The 18,462-nt window shown below is 37.6% G+C and overlaps 2 protein-coding genes across 8 annotated transcripts in view; one reads left to right on the top strand and one right to left on the bottom strand.

The window, feature by feature from the left end:
• Positions 1 to 1,118: 1,118 nt before the first annotated feature.
• FAM237B (family with sequence similarity 237 member B) lies at positions 1,119 to 11,338 on the top strand. Of its 2 annotated transcripts, XM_041728069.1 has the most exons (6): positions 1,119 to 1,127; positions 1,777 to 2,042; positions 3,743 to 4,136; positions 8,227 to 8,312; positions 10,753 to 10,846; positions 10,993 to 11,338. In XM_041728069.1, exons 3-5 carry the CDS (start codon positions 3,746 to 3,748, stop codon positions 10,762 to 10,764), a joined length of 489 nt encoding a protein of 162 aa, XP_041584003.1. In that variant the 5' UTR covers positions 1,119 to 1,127; positions 1,777 to 2,042; positions 3,743 to 3,745; the 3' UTR covers positions 10,765 to 10,846; positions 10,993 to 11,338. The 2 variants fall into 2 exon arrangements, with proteins under 2 accessions (XP_041584003.1, XP_041584004.1); XM_041728070.1 differs by lacking the exons at positions 1,119 to 1,127; positions 8,227 to 8,312; positions 10,753 to 10,846; positions 10,993 to 11,338 and adding an exon at positions 4,757 to 5,349 and having other exon boundaries at positions 1,729 to 2,042.
• A 459-nt stretch (positions 11,339 to 11,797) lies between these two features.
• Positions 11,798 to 18,462, bottom strand: part of CFAP69 (cilia and flagella associated protein 69) — a 90,232-nt gene continuing 83,567 nt past the window's right edge. For 3 of the 6 annotated variants that reach the window (XM_041727948.1, XM_041727947.1, XM_041727949.1), the window contains exons 19-24: positions 17,872 to 17,948; positions 16,337 to 16,534; positions 14,521 to 14,607; positions 13,118 to 13,222; positions 12,670 to 12,789; positions 11,798 to 12,162 (exon numbers count right to left, since the gene is read on the bottom strand). In XM_041727948.1, coding sequence (XP_041583882.1) covers positions 12,106 to 12,162; positions 12,670 to 12,789; positions 13,118 to 13,222; positions 14,521 to 14,607; positions 16,337 to 16,534; positions 17,872 to 17,948 — 644 coding nt within the window. In that variant the 3' untranslated portion in view covers positions 11,798 to 12,105. Of the gene's footprint in view, positions 12,790 to 13,117; positions 13,223 to 14,520; positions 14,608 to 16,336; positions 16,535 to 17,871; positions 17,949 to 18,462 lie in introns of all 6 variants that reach the window. The other 3 variants (XM_041727950.1, XM_041727952.1, XM_041727951.1) reach the window with 2 other exon arrangements.

The following is an 18,462-nucleotide window of genomic DNA, read 5'->3' as shown; positions in this document are numbered from 1 at the left end:
TATCTGTATCTCACCTTTTACCATATATATGTATTTATCAATTAACAAATTTGAAATTTACTATCCATATCTCTTTTTATCCTCCTTCTGTTTTTTCCTCTTCCTCCTTTTCCTTATTTTTTGATTCTTCTCCATTCCCTCTCTTCCCTTCTTCTTTCTTTGGAGGTGTCACTTTCTTGATTACCCAACAATGATATGTTTGTCATCATTTGTCATATGATGTCAAATATGTCACACATATTTATAATGTAGCAATGGACCCTGGAGAGAAATCAGTCACATAGTAGGTATTTTCTGTCATTGACTTGATGGTAGATACCAAGAATTCCTGGATCATTTTAAGATGGAAAAAATTATGTCAGTTTTCTTCCATGGTGATTATGCTTACTGGCTGACATTCTTCTCAAACTCACATGAAAGTGTTCATTTTCTCAAAAATTTGCATTGTATAATATCAAATTGTATAATTTATATCGTATAATTGTATAATTCACATTGTGTAATATCAAATGCTTCAATTTTTGTTAAACTTTAATTAGAAAAAACAATGTATTATTTGAGGATGAACATCTTGTCTTATATATACTAGATTTTAGTTATTACTCTCCTATGAATTGCTGATTTACGTCCCTTGCTTACTTTATAGCAGTGGAATGCCCAAGATCGAGTCAAATTGGACAACAGCTTTGGTAGAGGGAGGGGTTCAAGCTTCAGAAGGGATTCTGGATGTTGGATTAGGTCACCTTCAATGTCTCTGCTAACTCTGCTAAGAATCTGTGATTAATAGTGGACTGAAATGCCCAGAAACCTAGAGCTGAAGAAAACCTGGTGTGAGATGGATTTGTGTGCATTCTACTTTAACAGAGCAAAGGAATCACTTCTCAGTTCTGTTTTGTAGAGGAGCTGGTCCTAGAGTTGGAAGGGACATGGAAAGGAATTGTCAGGGCAGAGCTAATGATGATTATGACATATGTGGAGGAGGGAAGAGTGGAGCTTTGAAGAGTGATAGGGCTAGGAGAAGTGGACTTTAGGGAGGACAGCTACTGGGAAATTGGGCTGTTGAGTTTGGCCAGTAGTCTCAACATTCCAGCTCAAAAGACCATGAGGAAAGGGTGATCTGCCTAAGGGTAAGTGGGGATAGGGCAACTAGCTTTGGGTTGATTTTCCCATACAGTTCCATGTGAAGATTGCTATTGGGATTTGGGCATAGAAGATAGACTTAAACATAAAGATAGTCCAAATGATGTGTCAAGGCTAAAATTGATGCATAATATACAGATAGATATTTAAGGGACTTGCCCTGAATCTTCATTCTACCAAATGCTAAAGAAACCTCTCAGAGTTAAACAGTGTGTATTTAGGTCGAAGGGAAGGTATGTTGCAGGTGTGTATGTGTTGGTATTAATAATTTAAATGGCACTTAGTTAGAGGTTAGAACTCATCAAGGAAGTTCATTTTCATAGGGTCCATAAGCCTTATGGAAGTTTTTCTCTGGATAGTAGAATAGGGCTGGGAGGATGGAGGGAGGAGATACCTTTCGTATATAGTAGACTGACTGCTTTGATGGATTTTCTGAGAAATAAAGTAAGTAAGGAAGAGAGTGAGGAAGACCTGAGCCGCTGTAATTTCGAGAAATTCAGAGAAGAGCAAGATAGCAGCGAGCCAGTGCAGGGCGTGGCGGGTCCAGTGGGTCTCGGGTCTGGGAAGGTGGGCAAGCAGAGGGCTGGGCCTCGGGAGAACGGCCACCCACTTTCTGCCCCCTCACTCTTTCTCTAGAAAAAGAGCGTGGTTCGGACTGCGGGTCTGACCGCGGCGCCACCCGCGAGGCCACCGCAGAGCCCGAAGCGCCGCCCTCGGCGAGCCGGAACCTCCAGCCCCGGAGCCTCCCCGCCCCGGAGCCTCCCCGCCCCGGAGCCTCCCCGCCCCGGAGCCTCCCCGCCCCGGAGCGCCGCGCACTCCGCACACTTCAGCACAGGACGAGTTCCAAGCGCTCTGGACGCCCGTGGAGGATCGCCGCTCCCCACTTTCGCCTGCCTCCGGAGGTGGGTCAGGCTGGGCAGGGGGTGGGAGCTGGGAAGTCCGGGAGTCGTCGGGAGCCCTCGCCGAGACCTCTTGTCCCCCCGAGGTGGGAGCCGCCTGCGACCCCGAGCCAGCGCAGCGCACGCGGGACACCGCGCTGCACGCGCGCCTCGGCGCGGGAGAGGTACTGGATCCGCGCTCGGGCTCGCTCTTCCCAGCCCAGATGACCGCCCCCGGAGGGCGCGGCTCAGGACGGTAGCCCGAAACTCTTGTGGGAGACAATCTCAGGCCCCGCCCAATCCTTTTCTTTTAGGACTCATATCATAAATTGGTACTCGCAGCTCATTTTGGAGGGATCAGTTTTCGACGATGCGAAACGACCCGAATAACAAGTTTAAATTGGTTTCTTTTGTCTCTTCATCCTAACTTATTTTAGGGAAGGTGTCAGCCGTAGATCAGTAAGGAGGTGCTAAGTCTTCTGGATCTGCGCCCTCTCCCCTCCACTCCTCTATCCAGGCTGTCAAGGTTGTGTCAGGGACATTTCCAGGGCCATCCTGGAATAGTAGGTCTGTGGCAATTCAAAGCCAATTTAGTCCTTGACTTCCACTTATGTAGCCAGTGTGCTGAGTGTTCAGTTAGTTGGCAGGGAAACTTGTACAAAGAAGCATTAGAGAATGCCAAGATTTTGCCGAATGCCATTGGCCCTGCACTATATCTTATTAGTTATATTACCTTTATTGTCTTCGTGCTCCTTCAGGTATGTATGTAATCTTCTCCAAACAGGTCGGAACAACCTGAGAAAAGCCAGGGACCTACTAGGCATCAGTGCATAACAAATATTTTGCAATGAATAAATGTAAGAAGCATCAGTAACTTTGAAACTTAGTGTTTGAGCATTCAGCACCATTTGGGCTAATAGATTGGTAACATCTAAATTAAAAAAAAAAATGAGTGAACACCCTTGTCTCATGGTTACACATAGAATGGGCTCCATTCTGATCCCCTTAGTTGGAATGCGTTGTGGTAGGAGTCTTGGATAGGGAGAGAGAGGAGACCTGAGAACTTGCAGAGCCATATCATAAGAACTTTTCTAGTTTGTAAAGGGAGAAGGTTGGAGCACATGCTTTGAAAGATTTCTTTCAGCTCTAAAAGTCTGTTATGAAATGAATCCATCACATTGTTATAAATATGTTTTGGATTTCAGTGGCCCCAGAAGACTTCATCAGAAGGTTGGTAAACAAGTTGTAACTATTTTTTCAAAGAAAGGTCTGAGAGTTGGCAAGTTAGAGGAAAACCAACCAATACGTAGTAGGCAAATTTGGCTTGATCAAAACCAAATATATATGTATTTACAAATTTTTAGGCTTAAGCAGATCATTAAGTGATTGAATAATTTTCTTTTTTACTTAAAAATATATTCTTTTTAAAAGAAACAGATGAACACTGGAAAGGAAAGGAAAACTAAAATAAGATAAAGACAGAGAGGGAGGCAAACCATGAGACCCTTAAACAGAGAACAAACTGAAAGTTGCTGGAAGGAAGGTGAAGTAAATGGGTGATAGACATTAAGGAGGGCACTTGGTGGGATGAGCACTGGTGATAAATCACTGGTTTCTGCCCCTGAAACCATTGCAGCACTGTATATTAACTAACTTGAATTTAAATTAAGATATAAAAACTTAAAAAATATATTCCTTGTTTTTTGTTGTTTTTTCCTGTATAGAATATGGGTTTTGCCACAAGAAGATGGTTCTACCTACCACTGGGCTGCATGATGCTGATCAGTCTGATTAATGCTGATTTTGAATTTCAAAAGGGGGTGCTTGCTAGCATCAGCCCCGGCATCACGAAAGATATTGATTTCCGGTGCTGGAATGCTTGCTCTTTGACACTGATAGATCTCAAGGAACTCAAGATACAGCACAGTGTGGATGCTTTCTGGAATTTCATGTTGTTCTTGCAAAAATCCCAGCAGCCTAGACATTATAATGTCTTCTTAAGCATAGCTCAGGATTTCTGGGACATGTATATAGACTGCTTGCTTTCACGATCTCATGGAATGGGCAGAAGACAGGTGATGCCTCCCAAGTATAATTTTCCACAGAAGATAACAGAAGGTAATTTAAATGTGTACTTAAGAGAACAGCAGTTTAGTTTTCTTAAAAATTCAATATTTAATCCTTATTTGCCAACAAGTGAGCAAATTTGCCATATTTTTTTCTTATATAATTGATTTTCATTTTTATATTATTTAGCAACTGGAGGGGCTCTGATATAGAGATCTAAATGATTTTTTTTTTTAAGATTTTATTTATTCATGAGAGACACACAGAGAGAGACAGAGACAGAGACACAGGCAGAGGGAGAAGCAGGCTCCATGCAGGGAGCCTGACGTGGTACTCCATCCTGGGTCTGTCTCTAGGACCAGGCCCTAGGCTGAAGGTGGCGCTAAACAGCTGAGCCACCCGGGCTGCCCAAGATCTAAATGATCTTGAGATGTTATTACATATACATTTGGTAGATCATTAAAATTGTTACCTTATTTTCCCCATGAATAGTTCATAAGAAAGCTATTTAACACTATAGTTATTCCTATTACATTTATTGAAGAAATTTTAAACATAGGACATATAGTTAGGCTTTAAAAATTTTTTTTCAGTAGGGTTATTTAAAAGGAAGAAATATTAAGAGTCACATTAGAGTAAGTATTAACAATTTCTCCTCTCTAATATTATAGGACTGGATTTTACAAAACATGAATTTTACGTATAAGAGAGAGAACATGGGAAAATACCTCAAGCAAGGTGACATCAACCTGAAAGTTTAATTCTATCAGTATTTCTGAGGTCAAATATTTCCTGTAGTATTTATCAAAATTGTTATTTCTAATTCTTCAATATTTATGAAAGCTGTATTTTTTTGACGTGTAAAAGCTTTATGGCTATTGAATTAGCATTTCCATCTTTTCAGATAATTTGTCAATAATTTTTTATTTGGAAGGCATCTTTGTAAACCATCTTTAAAAAAGCATTTAAAATGCAAATGCAATATATTTTTAAATACAGTAGTCAATGGAGTAATGCTGTAACTAATTTTATAAGGTATCTTATACATAATGTTGACTTTAAAACTGTGCCAAAATTAATGCCAGTATTGTCCTAAAAAGTAATATTTAATCTTGATGTAGTGTACTGAGTGGCTTCTGAAATGTACATTTCATCACTGAGCCATCCTATGTATTAAAGTGTTTTTCTATACGTTAAGGACTAATTTTTTTTATGTTGTCACCTTTATTGTCTTCATATTTTAAAAAGAATAACAAAGGTAATAAACTTTGTTTTACTAAAGGCAGTCTGGTAGAATTTTTGTCTTTAGTTTTTTAAATTATTATTTCCTATTTACATCTCACATCTTATTCCAAAGAGGATATGAAGCTTTATTTTTTTTTTAATTTTTATTTATTTATGATAGTCACAGAGAGACAGAGAGAGAGGCAGAGACATAGGCAGAGGGAGAAACAGGCTCCATGCACCGGGAGCCTGATGTGGGATTCGATCCCAGATCTCCAGGATCGCGCCCTGGGCCAAAGGCAAGCGCCAAACCACTGCACCACCCAGGGATCCCAGATATGAAGCTTTAAAAATATATGCCAAGCAATAGGATAGCATGAAGTAGATGAGGAAACTAATATGATAGAAAATGAAGACAGGAAACTAATAATATACAGTTGTAGTTTAGATTAATACACTCAAATGCATGTTGTAAAAACCTGTACCTTTGACAAAATAGTAGCTGTAAATTGGTCTAAATGTCCCACTTCTCAAGGTGAAGAAGGACTCATGAGCAGTTTCAAGATTCACATCGTTGATAAGAAAAACCAAACATGTTATGTTTGGTTATATGTTTGTTATGTTATATGTTTAGGAGAAGCCCAGCAATTGCTAGGACTAAGAAACAATAAAAATCCTGGGTTTTCGGGGATCCCTGGGTGGCTCAGCGGTTTGGCGCCTGCCTTTGGCTCGGGGCTCCATCCTGGAGTCCGGGGATCGAGTTCCGCATCAGGCTCCCGGCGTGGAGCCGGCTTCTCCCCCTGCCTGTGTCTCTTCTTCTTCTTCTTCTTCTTCTTCTCTCTCTCTCTCTCTCTGTGTCTATCATAAATAAATAAATAAATCTTAAAAAAAAAATCATGGGTTTTCATAATGGCAACCATGGAATACAGCACTGTGTTTTCAAGTATCCTGGCAATGTTAGATTCCCTTCAATGAAAGCTGATGCCCGCACGCCCAAACTCAATTAAATATAAATCATTTTAAAAGCCCCAAAATAACACTGAACAAGTGTGCCACTGATAGTTTTACTTGATTCAAGAATAAACTTTTTTTTTTTTTTTAAGATTTTATTTATTTATTCATGAGAAACACACAGAGAGAGGCAGAGACACAGGCAGAGGGAGAAGCAGGCCCCATGCATAGAGCCCACCCAATGCGGGACTTGATCCCAGGACCCCAGGATCATGCCCTGAGCCAAAGGCAGACGCTCAACCGCTGAGCCACCCTGGCGTCCCAAGAATAAACTTTTAAGGGTGGAGGGGGTGTGACATCCTTTGAGTTATGGACCACTTTGAAATTCTGATGAAGTTATAGACACTTTAGTAGGAGTTACATGTACACAGTGTCAATCATTTGTGTATGATTTTGGGGTTTGGGGTTGTGAAGCCCAGGTTAAGAATATGTTTGTAGTTTTATTTTTTTTTTGAATTTTTAAAGAATTTCCAATACTGAAGAATGAATGGATTGCATAGCTTTCAAGTACTATTTTACAAGTATTTCATATACTTGAGTTTACATAATAATTGGTTGCAGATAAATATGAATTTGTAAGTCTAATGAATTCCCACATTGAAAATATTTTATCTTGACAATTAAGGACAGATCCCTAACCTCCTCAAATCAATTGGCTGAGAATAGGTCCTGTGTTCTCTTATTCAAATGACTAGAAAGATACACAAGAAGTTGCCTAATTCATTTCCTACAGATGGAGGCAAAGGATTGATTTTCCTTAGAGAATCTCTCTCTTTTACAACCTGTGGGCAAATGATCAAAGCTCAAAAGTTCAATGGCATAAGGCAAAACCAGATAATTTTTGCCTAATTTTTTTTTTTTTTTTTTTTTTTGCCTAAAAACAAAACCAGTTGTCATCACCATAGTGGTTACAACAATTTCTATTACAGCAATGATGAACTTTTTAGTGCTAATAAACTTGTTAGCCTTCCAAAATGGGTTAATTGTGAAATGGATTTCTAATCCTCTTAGTTGAATTTACAGGCTACATTGGATTATTAAAAATAGTAAAAATAAGGACATTGGCCAAAACAAGCATTCTGGTTTTAGAACAGTTGATCTTAAGCCTTTTTGCTGGTACTTAGATATCATATTCTGTTTAAAATCCCCTCCCCGGGATCCCTGGGTGGCTCAGCGGTTTAGCTCCTGCCTTTGGCCCAGGGCATGATCCTGGAGTCCCAGGATCGAGTCCCACGTCGGGCCCCCTGCATGGAGCCGGCTTCTCCCTCTGCCTTGTGTCTCTGCCTCTCTCTGTGTGTGTGTGTGTGTGTATATCTCTCATGAATAAATAAATAAAATCTTAAAAAATAAATAAAATCCCTTCCGCACCTCACAATTTTTGGCACAAATCATGTCATTTGCATATGGAAAATTTATTCTTTTTTCATTATTCATTCATTCAGCAAAAACTCACTGGGCTTGAAAGTACACTGCTAAATAATCCTTGACTCACAGAGCTGCCATTGCAGCGGGACAAAGGTACAGTAGGAAATAATAATTCAAAAGTAGTTTTATGATATCAAAATATAAGTTAAAAAACGGTGGTCATGATGTGGTTGAGTGGGGAACAATATATATTTTTCTTTTGCCCTATTCAAAATCATCTGACTAGCTGAGGCAAAAGATCATTTTTTAACTTTAAAATAAACTATTTATTTTAGAATAGTTTTAAGTTTGCAGAAAAGTTGCAAGGATAGTGCAGAGCGATCTTGTATATTCTTCACCTATTTTTTCCAATTGTTAACATCTTACATTAGTATGGTATGTTTGTCATAACTAATGATCTAATAATGATAAATTATTAACCAAATTTCATATTTTATTTGGATTTCACTAGTTTTTCCCTGATGTCCTTTTTCTGTTCCAGAATCTCATCCAGGACACTTTACATTGAGTTATCTTGTCTCCTTAGGCTCTAAGAAGATGACCTTGACAATTTTGAGTACTGGTCAGGTATGTTGCAGAATATCCAATTTGGGTTTGCCTGATTATTTTTCTCATGGTTAGACTGAGTTTATAGGCTTTTTGAGATGAAGACCGCAAATGTAAAGTACTTTTCTCAATACTTCAGATCAAGGCATATGTCATCAACATGAGTTGTCACTGATGATGTTTAACCTTGGCTAACGTAGTGTATACCAGGTTTCTCCACTGTAATGTTATTTTCTCTTCTCTGTGTTCTTTGGAAGCAAGTCAATAAGCATAACCCACAGTTAAGGGTATGAGCAGTTATGTCCCACCTACTGAGGAGGGAATATCTACATAAAGTATCTGGAATTCTTCGTATGGGAGATTTGTCTACACTCACTCCCTCCCCGTCGTCCACTTCCTTCATTCCTTTTCTTTCATCATTTATTTATATTAGGGACTTACAGACTTTTTAAATTTATACTTTGGATTATAATCCAGTACACTACATTATTTATTTTGTTTCTGAAATTGTTCCAGCTTTGGTCATCAGAAACTCTATAGGATGTTCTAGATTTTTCTTGTGATTTTCCACCCATCCCTGGAACCAGCCATTTCCTCAGGAGCCCTGGTTTCTTTTATTGGAGAATATTATTAGAAATTAAGATCTGAGTAGTACGTGTTTCTGTAGAATTTTGACCTGATAATACCAGGCCAATTCCTGAATGTCAGGGGCTGCCTTTTTCTTTCTCAAAAAGCATCCTTGACTGTAAATTTAATACAAACAATTATGAAACATAATTGCTAATTAAACTAAGCTTAAGTCTAAGTAAGCTTAGACTGTGTTGGCAGAAAGCGTACAAAAATAAGGAAAACTAGTTTCATTATGTCCTTCATGAGTCCTCCTACACTTGGAAATCTTTGTTTAGTTTGTCTGGTCATAGTGTAGAGGAAAATTAACAAGTTGTGGCACTTCAGAAGGGGTGGCCAGATATAATGTCTGTAATAATTAAATAAGAATGGTTACAGAAAATGGATATTTGACCTGAAAGGACTTAGGCTGAACATGATAGTTACCTGTGATATGAAACGTACTGTGTGCTCCAGAAGGCAGACTGAGGATGAGATGAATGAATTATTCACTTGATTATTCACTGGTTTTCATCCAATCTAAGCAAAAACTGGCTAACAGTTTAATCATGGAATGAGCTCCCTCATGTGGTAAAAATCTCACTACTGAAGTGTATGGAAAAACATTTCATCCATATTCCTTAAACTCCATTTTTATTCTTTTGAGTTTCTTTTCATTTACTTTATTAGCAGAAGTTTCAGTTTGAGGGCTTGAAATTTTGTCTCCGCTGACTTCTGAAAGGGAAATATATTCTCTGCTTTTCAGTCAGGCTGGATAGGCTAAGTGGGCTCAGGAATGGTGTGGGAGCACAGGGTGTGAGGAGAAACCTATTAGTGACATTATCAGGCCTATTCACTTGCTCACTGCAAGGGTGGCTGGAATTGTAATATACAAACTCTATGCATTGTCTGTCTACTAAGGGCAAGTATCTGGATTAAGCAACACTACCCTCCATCCACTTACATTTCTTCAACTGTTAAGTGGCTGCTAAGTAACAACCTGCCCTATTTTACCTTTTCTTTTCCTGATGGGTAAGATTTACACAGCACAGGGGAAAGGTCCACAGATATCACTGATTATTTTAATTGTAGTCAGCCCTAATCAGTTTGGAGATATCAAGTTGTACTACATATAAAAATTATATTCAGCCAAGTAATATCAATTCTATTTCTACATATTAGTTATATAAAAGTATTAGTTGGGATCCCTGGGTGGCTCAGTGGTTTAGTGCCTGCCTTTGGCTCAGGGCGCAATCCTGGAGTCCGGGGATTGAGTGCCCTGTCGGGTTCCCAGCATGGAGCCTGCTTCTCTCTCTCTATCATGAATAAATAAATAAATAAAATCTTTAAAAAAATAATAAAAGTATTAGTTAATGTAATAGTATTTATGTCTTGCCATTTTAGAGAGGGTCTATCACTGGATGGAGTAAATACATTTCAACTACTTTAATATGTCTGTGTTTGGCATTATGTGTTTAATATTTGGATGAATCTTCCTTTTGAGCTCAGGGCTTTGCAGCATTTGCAGAGCTCAAGGGAAAGGCTGTCAGGAGCTGAGGCTGCCATCACACTTATTTAATAATTTATTTACTGATGTATTATTGGTTTCAATAATGAATGAAATGTGGTTTCTACCTTGTCCTTAGGGAGCTTAACAACTGAAAAGGAGCTTATAGTCTACAAAATGATGCAAAGATTTATTGTTCTTAGCCATGGACACTTTATCTTGATTCTGTATCTGATATACTTGAGGTATATCTGGTGCTTTTCCATATGGTCATCTCATCATTGCATGTCTCTATCCATGCCTGTTTTTGTCCCAGTAACTATTCTTTCATGGAATCTTTGTGCGTAGGGCTTCTTGTGAGGAAGAGGAACAAAATATACCTTCCAGTATCTTGGTGGTGGCGATGATAGAGAAAATGATTCAGGAGATGCAAAGTTCCCTGGTAAGCTGATATACATTATCTACACCTGTGGGCTGCAAGGACAATGGGCTGCTGGGCCAGGATGTGAAGCTGCTAGCTAATGGTGTACTGTCAACTCATTCTAATTAGAACATTAACAACAGCTGCAGTTTCTCCCCTCATTGCAGATTATGCTACCTTCACAGATGGGGATAATAGAAAATTCCTTGAGGAATGTGAGTTGGGGGAAGGGAAAGAGGAAGAGGAGGATGAAGGAGTAAGTAGGAAAAGGTGGGCTCAGTGGGGGGTGATGGAGCCCTCTTTTATTTGATAAAGTGGATTTTATGCATGTTTTCCCAACTTTGCATTCAGTAGCATTATATTGGTTGCTTGTAATTGGTCACAGTGGGAGTATTTATACCATCTAAATTGGCAAACACTACAAATGAGGGCATTTTCCCCTTGAAGAGCTGATTGTTACACATTTACCAGTACACTGTTGAGTGTGCCTATGTGCCTAGAATCTAGACTCAAATTCCAGTATATTTCCCTAGTTAAAAAAACAAGATCTTGTCTCTCACAGTCCTGGACATGAACTCAACTTTGTGGCTTCCTGGGGGGGGGGGGGGGGGGGGGGGGTTGATGGGAATGGAGACAGACTATGGAAATCTCTTAATGGCATATGGAGACACTATGCTCTACATCCAGCATTAAGGCATCTATCTCCTATTTTTTGGTAAAATACCTCCAACACCAAAGGGGGGACGATACTTCCTCACTGTCGCCTCCCCCTCCCCATTAAAGAAGAAAAGTAGCATTAGAGTTTGTTTGCATATTTATGTATTAAGAGTAAAACCATCTGCGTTTTTAAAAATTTTTATTGTTTAGCTCATGAATAACATTTGCTTTTATTTTTTTATTTTTATTTTTTTAAAGATTTATTTATTTATTCAGTCAGAGAGAGCGAGAGAGAGGCAGAGACACAGGCAGAGGGAGAAGCAAGCTCCACGCAGGAAGCCGGATGTGGGACTCGATCCGGATCTCCAGGATCACACCCTGGGCTGCAGGTGGCGCTAAACCGCTGCGCCACCGGGGCTGCCCCAACATTTGCTTTTAATAACAGCGATGTTTTACTTTGACCAGCAAATTTGTTGCAAATGTTTTTGCTGCTCCGTATTTATATTAACATATGATAACAATATCTTGTTTTCCCACCCCATCCATATATTTTGGTTGGAGTTAGCCTGCTTCTGGCTCTGGGAGTAGGCAGTACTGATCTGGCCAAAGTCATGGTGAATGGCTCAGGAGTGGGCATGTGGCCAGTCAAGGGTCCCAAGATGCAGAGGCAGTTGCAGAGACTGTTGAAAGACAGGCACGTATTCTTCTCTGCTGGGTATCAACTCGGGAGAATACAATTCAGGGACTGTTAGGGAAGGAGAAGATACTCCTCACAGAGTTTCAGTCCCTAGATGCAGCAATGCCTGCAGTCTAAATGACTCCTAGTTTTGATAGCTATAGAGCCTGTAAAAGTTTTTATTGGCTTAAGACAGATGGAGTAGTTCACATGCAACCAAAGGATTTTAACTGACACAATATGTTTTACAATTTCAATTAAGAGAATTAGTAATCTTTCCAAAGAAATTGATAACAATTCTTCTGATGCTATATGTAGGTATTTTCAATACAAATAAATTATATGTGCTTACTTTTATTTTTTCATAGTATTTTACTAAAATATTTGCTTTATGTTTATAAAGATATTTTTAACTAAAAAACTATAAGCAAAATTTATTTCAGAATGCCTGTAGATTATTTTATGTAGGAACACTCTTCTTTGACTCATTCACAGTTTTCACTGCTTTCACCTTTTGTAGGGCTCCTCCACGAATAGGGAGTTTTTTAAGAGCAATATCTGTATCAGCCAGAGGTCCTCCCAGTAATCGGGCAGGGGTGCTTTCCACTGTTACTACCCGACCAGAAGGCACCTGAAAAAGCAAAAGGTATATATCTAAGCATTCACTTACAAAATTTTTCAATGAAAGAAAAACCCATTCATCCTTAAGCTGATTTTGGAAAAGATACAAACTTATAACAGTTTCTTGGGAATCCTGGAGGACTGATCAGGTCTAAACCAGTACTGGGTGACAGTGAAGGTATTCTTGAGATAAAAATGCCTTAACTATGTAAAATTTGACTAAAGAAAAAGAGAAGAAAAAAATATGAGAAAAAAACCCCATGGAAATAACATTCTAGGAGTCTAAATTCAGTATTTACTAAAAAAATTATGAAGCAACAAAACAAAACAAAACTTACCGTTGTATTAAGGCCTTTAATATCTGTCCTGTGAAATACTGTATTTGGTGGGTGCTCACTGTGTCTAGAGGATTCTATAGCTTTCTCCTGAAGTCTCTTTGCTTTCTGAAGATTTTTAAATTGGAAAGAAGGTAATATTGCTATTAAGACATTAAGTATCATATTTGCAATGAAGTATGTGAAGTACATTTAATTGTGCCTGACTTCTACTTGGACTGTTTATTAAGTAGCACTGTAACCTGAACTTACTCACTTAGGCTAAGAAGATAGTTATAGTCAGCTACATCTTTTATACATTGCAGAAGACACCAGTCACCTGAAAACATTACTGAGATTTCCAGAGGTATCAGTCATATATGCCCAAAGAATAAAGCAGGTCCTCTGGAAATAACATTCAATTTTTAGTACATAATTTAATAAACTACTAGCTTTACCTTAGGCGATGCAGGTTTTCAAAGTATTTTGCATGGATACTAATTCAAGACACTTAACTATTTCACACAGTAAAATAAATAGTATAATTTGTTAGACTCAGGTTCAACCTCAGTAGTTGAGGCACTAGAACAGGTGAGGTAACAAATGATCTGCATGGAATGGCTGGTTTTCATTAAGTATTTCTTTAAAGTACAGGCAGTTGTGAGTATATTTTATAAGTAAGTATAAGTAAAGTTGGGAAGAATTTTTAGTGAGAAGGCAGAGACCCAGTACCTCGAGTGAAGTTTTATCTTTGGTTTTGCTACCTTAATGTGGTTTCACTATTTTCATGGACTAGCTTAACATTCAACAATTTCCTATCTAGTCAAAGAATTATAGTATTACATGAAAACATATCCAAAGTATTAGTGGGAAAAGTAATGAGGTTTTGGAAATACATGGTGCTTCTCACATATTTCAAGTAAACAATCAACATTATAAACTTTTTAGATTAGTTTCTAGCTCATCCCTGAAGCAGCTTATCACATTTTCCCAAAGGATGTTTATCCTCAATTCTCATTTTAAGTTTTAATTTTCTTTTGGTGGTCATGGAAGAGAAATACCCTTGGGGGAGAGGGTCACACAGAAGTTTTTTCTGTCCTTCATTCTGCTTCTTACAGAAATGATCAATGAATAGGAAGACTCAAAATGGAAAGTAGGAGCACATTTCTCCTCCTTATTCCTGGCTAACGATCATCTCCTTTATCATCACCCTTGCTTCCCACTGCTAGAGCAAATAAAACTCAAAGTAGCATCTTCTGTAACTATGAAAATGCACAATTATCATCCTACATTGTATGAGATCTAACAGTGTTGGTATTCTACAGAAAAGTCATCAGAAAAGGTGAATGAATATTTATTCCTGAAAAAGTCTGCCTGTCAAGAATTGGCTCTTTGTTGTGGATATCACAATATTTTAAAAATCCTACCTTTAAAGCTTTAGCATTTGATGTTCTGGCCAAGAAATTTTCCCATGATTTAGTAGCCAATTCTCTTTGCTTATGTGTGGCTTGTATCTGAAATGAGAAAGATAATTAACAGTTCTAGTTTCTATGAAAGGATACCAAAGGGCTTTTTTAAAGCCCTTATTTTCAGGGAAGACCTAGATTTTACCAATGTAAATTTTAGGGCTGACTAGCAAAAGGATTAGAGTATTCATAGAGCTCAACAAGTCTTAAAATGGGGGGAGGGAAATCCTTTCTTCATTATATGGCTACGATTTGAACTGCTTTCCATGAAATGTAATGTAAAACTGTTGTTATAAAAACAAAACTTAAAAATAACAATAATTATTCTCAGCAGGACTGATTGTTTTATGTGACTATCACTTGTGAAGACAGATTATAATCCAGAAAAAGGTATATATGACCCAACAGCAAATCCACAGGAGAAAATAAAGAGATTCCTGCTGCCGCTGATAATAGTTTACAGAAGGTGATATTTGTAAAACTACTAATCTATGACTGTAGCAGTTTAAGACAAGCAGTTTTGTGAGAGTGCTGAGTTGGTTGTGGTGATGCAGTCTCCCTAGTTACCTCTAGGGAGGTAACCATCAACAAACTGCAGAGACTATAGTTCTCAACAGGCTATTCACTAAATATATAATCAGAGAATATATGCCCTTGGTTAGTACTAACATGTTATTAAATATGGATTACGAACCTAAGATTATTTAAACAATAGCTTAAAAATAAGTGGAGTCAAACCCATGATAACAAATCAACAATAACTAACAAATCAAGAATAGCTGGTCCACAAGGCAGATGTTCAGCCAGAACTGATGAGGCAGCAGAACTTCCAATAAGGCTCTCCCACTTGAGAGCACATAAATTACTTAAATGGCAACATCTATGCAATAAAAACTTTTTTTTTTGCAATAAAAAATCTTAAGTAAAACTTTAAAGCAAGTTAGTGTCTCAGATGGAGCAGAATTCACAGATGGATGTAGACAGAATTCTTAGTAGGCTGTAGATATAAACATTTAATAGACTATGTGAAAGATCAGGCAATAGAAAGCACTTTGGAACAATCACTTTAAAGAGTTTTAAACATTTAATTGTAATCATAAAGGGTCACCAAGCAGCAGTTGGGAATCTGCAACATCTTTGTTATCTGCAGACAAGCTAGAGCCACTTAAAGACCTATTTGCTCAAAACATCTGTTGGGTTCAGTTTCTGACCAAACAGAAATCTTTAGGAACATGGCTTATATTTTCCTGGCAGGCTTTTCCTGATTAAAGTCTGAGAGCAGTTTACCTCTGGATTTTTAGAGCATTCTCTGTAAGTTTTATGGTTCTGAAGTGAGGATGAAACTTCATCAATATGCCTATGGTTGGCATGGCAGTAAGAGCCTATCACAGAGTGAAGGACCAGCTTTCACAGTGAGGTTATACATATAGGCACACAGATACACTGTCAGATCGAATTTGCTAAATGTATACACTTACATAGACCACAATTTTTGGAACTCTTGACGTTTCAAAAATGTGTCACAGGTGTCTGTTTACTTTTTAAAATATAAGCCTGTAGAAATCAAATTACAATGCCATAATCCTGTACTGAATATAGTAATTGCATTTTAGCCTCTTAACTCCATGGTTTCTTTAAAAATTGCACAAAAACACTGAAAATAAGAGAAAACTACAAAATAACTCTAAGTGCTGAAACATTCAAAGTAAGGCATAAATATCCTATGGTCAGCTAGTTTACTGAAATTATTTCCTGCCTTAATGGTAATGTGACTTACTTTTGTATATACTTTTTGTTCACTTTGCACATCTTGGTGTGCTTGGCTTTCAATCATCTCGCTTTGAAGAGAAGCAACCATCTTGCCAATATTCTCTGATGCTGTTGTAATAGCTTCCAAAATTTTTTTATCTGTAGTGACTGGTCTTAACTTTTCTAATTTTATTTCTTCATATATTTCATTCCATATTTCTCCAATCTGTTACAACCAAGTTTAAAAAGTCACATTAGCCAAAAATAAATGATATAATTTTAGATAATCATTTATTTGGGTGTTTGTTCCAAAGTTAACACTTACTGAACTACCTTTCTCCATCTTCCTATTTAGGAGTAAGTACATTGGGAATGATTTGAGGCACCAGTTACAGTTGAATATTCAAAAGTAATTTCTCAAATGTTTTACAATGATGAAGTATTTGTGGATGAGGCTCAACTACCTAGGTCTAATTCACTACCATCATCTCTGCCCTCTGGTTTATAGTTACACTGTTTTTACAGCTGCAGAAACTGCTGCTTTAGTCTCATCCTCTAGAACTACTCTTTTCCTCCCAAAAGCCCTGTATTAAGAGCTAGGTCAAGGGGCACCTGGCTGGCTTAGTCCATAGAGCATGGGACTCTTGATCTTGGGGTTGTGAATTCTAGCCCCACACTGAGAATGAAGCCTACTTTAAAAAATTTTTTAAAAAATAAAGAAAAGATTATTAACTGCTTTTAAAAAATAAATAAATAAAAGCTAGGTTAAGCTGAACTTGTAGGCCAATTAACATGGGGATAACTGGGACTCTAGAGCCCTGTCCTGCCCCTTATCTTCTCACTAAGATAGTAACTGAATCTCAAGCTCTTAATTCCGTGGTATCATTATACTGACAGCTCTATCTCATATTCTAGGTTGTCTGGAAATTAATGTACTTGAGTATGCTTATATTTATAGAAAAATTTATATATCTAGGATTGGGATGAAGTTGAGCTTTGTTTTCATTTGACAATAGAGGTGTATTCATTTACAACATTCGAATACATAGTACTAATATTAGTAGAAGAGAATGTACTTAAAAAGACTTTGCTGAAACTTAAAAAGTATTTATTTGTTAATAAAAATATAACCAATGGGGTGAGAAACCCAATATTCTTTAACGTATTTGATCATCATATAAATTAGTGATAAAATAATCTTTAATAAATGTTAATAATTTTTTAAAATGTTAATTTATTTTAATAAGCAATAATTCATTTAAATATAGTTCCTAATACTCTCTAAAGAAAAAAAAATATATTTTAAGAATTTTTTTAAGCTTCTGAATAGCTCTGTCAATAACATACATCTTCTGTTATAAACTAATAGTTGGGTGAAATCATATCTTATGGAAAATACCAATCAGTTGTAGGTTTCTTGAACAGTAGCAGATGCAAAATGGAAAATAAAAACTATACAGTACATGGATGATTGCTTACAACTATGAATAGATCTTTTGTTTCCCAATTGATTTTTTTTGTCATATTAGAGTTTAATAACAAGATTATTAAGAAGGTACTCACTTTAAAATCAAGGTATCTATGTATGATACAAAGAGTGACAAAATCTTCAGCAGATAGGCCAGGTAAATTTTCAAAATCTAAAAGTTTATAAAGAAACAGTTACTGTAACATAGTAAGTGATTCCAAAATGCATGTATCTATCATAAAAACTAAGGCCAACAGTTAGTTTTTATTCCATCTTCATTATGAAAAACTTAGTTCTGTGAACTTCTGGCTTCCTCCGGTAAGAAACCTTTGCCAGGTCATCCTAATCATTAGAAGAGGAATCTTTTCTGTGCTATGGTGAAACAATGATATTGTACTTTCAGAAGCTGAAGAGTGTTTGACTACTTTTTTCTTTAATAGGAAGCAAGGACAAAAAAAAGGCAGGGGGGGGCGGAGAAGCAAGGTCTTTAAAAACTCAGGTATCAGAATTCTAGTGTCTAAGCCTAATCATCTAAACTAACCACCTTTAATCCTGGCTGCAACTCCCTGGGGGAGCTTTGAAAGATGCTGATGCCTGGACCCCACCCCCAGAAATTCTGATTTTAATTGATCAAGGGCATAGCCTGGGCATTGGTTAACTATGGAATGTGCACTTATTTGTATAAA

The sequence above is a fragment of the Vulpes lagopus genome, chromosome 13 (assembly GCF_018345385.1).
Source record: "Vulpes lagopus strain Blue_001 chromosome 13, ASM1834538v1, whole genome shotgun sequence".
Classification (NCBI taxonomy): Eukaryota; Metazoa; Chordata; class Mammalia; order Carnivora; family Canidae; genus Vulpes; species Vulpes lagopus.
Note: the sequence above shows the minus strand (reverse complement) of the source record. Positions and strands in the feature narration are given on the sequence as shown.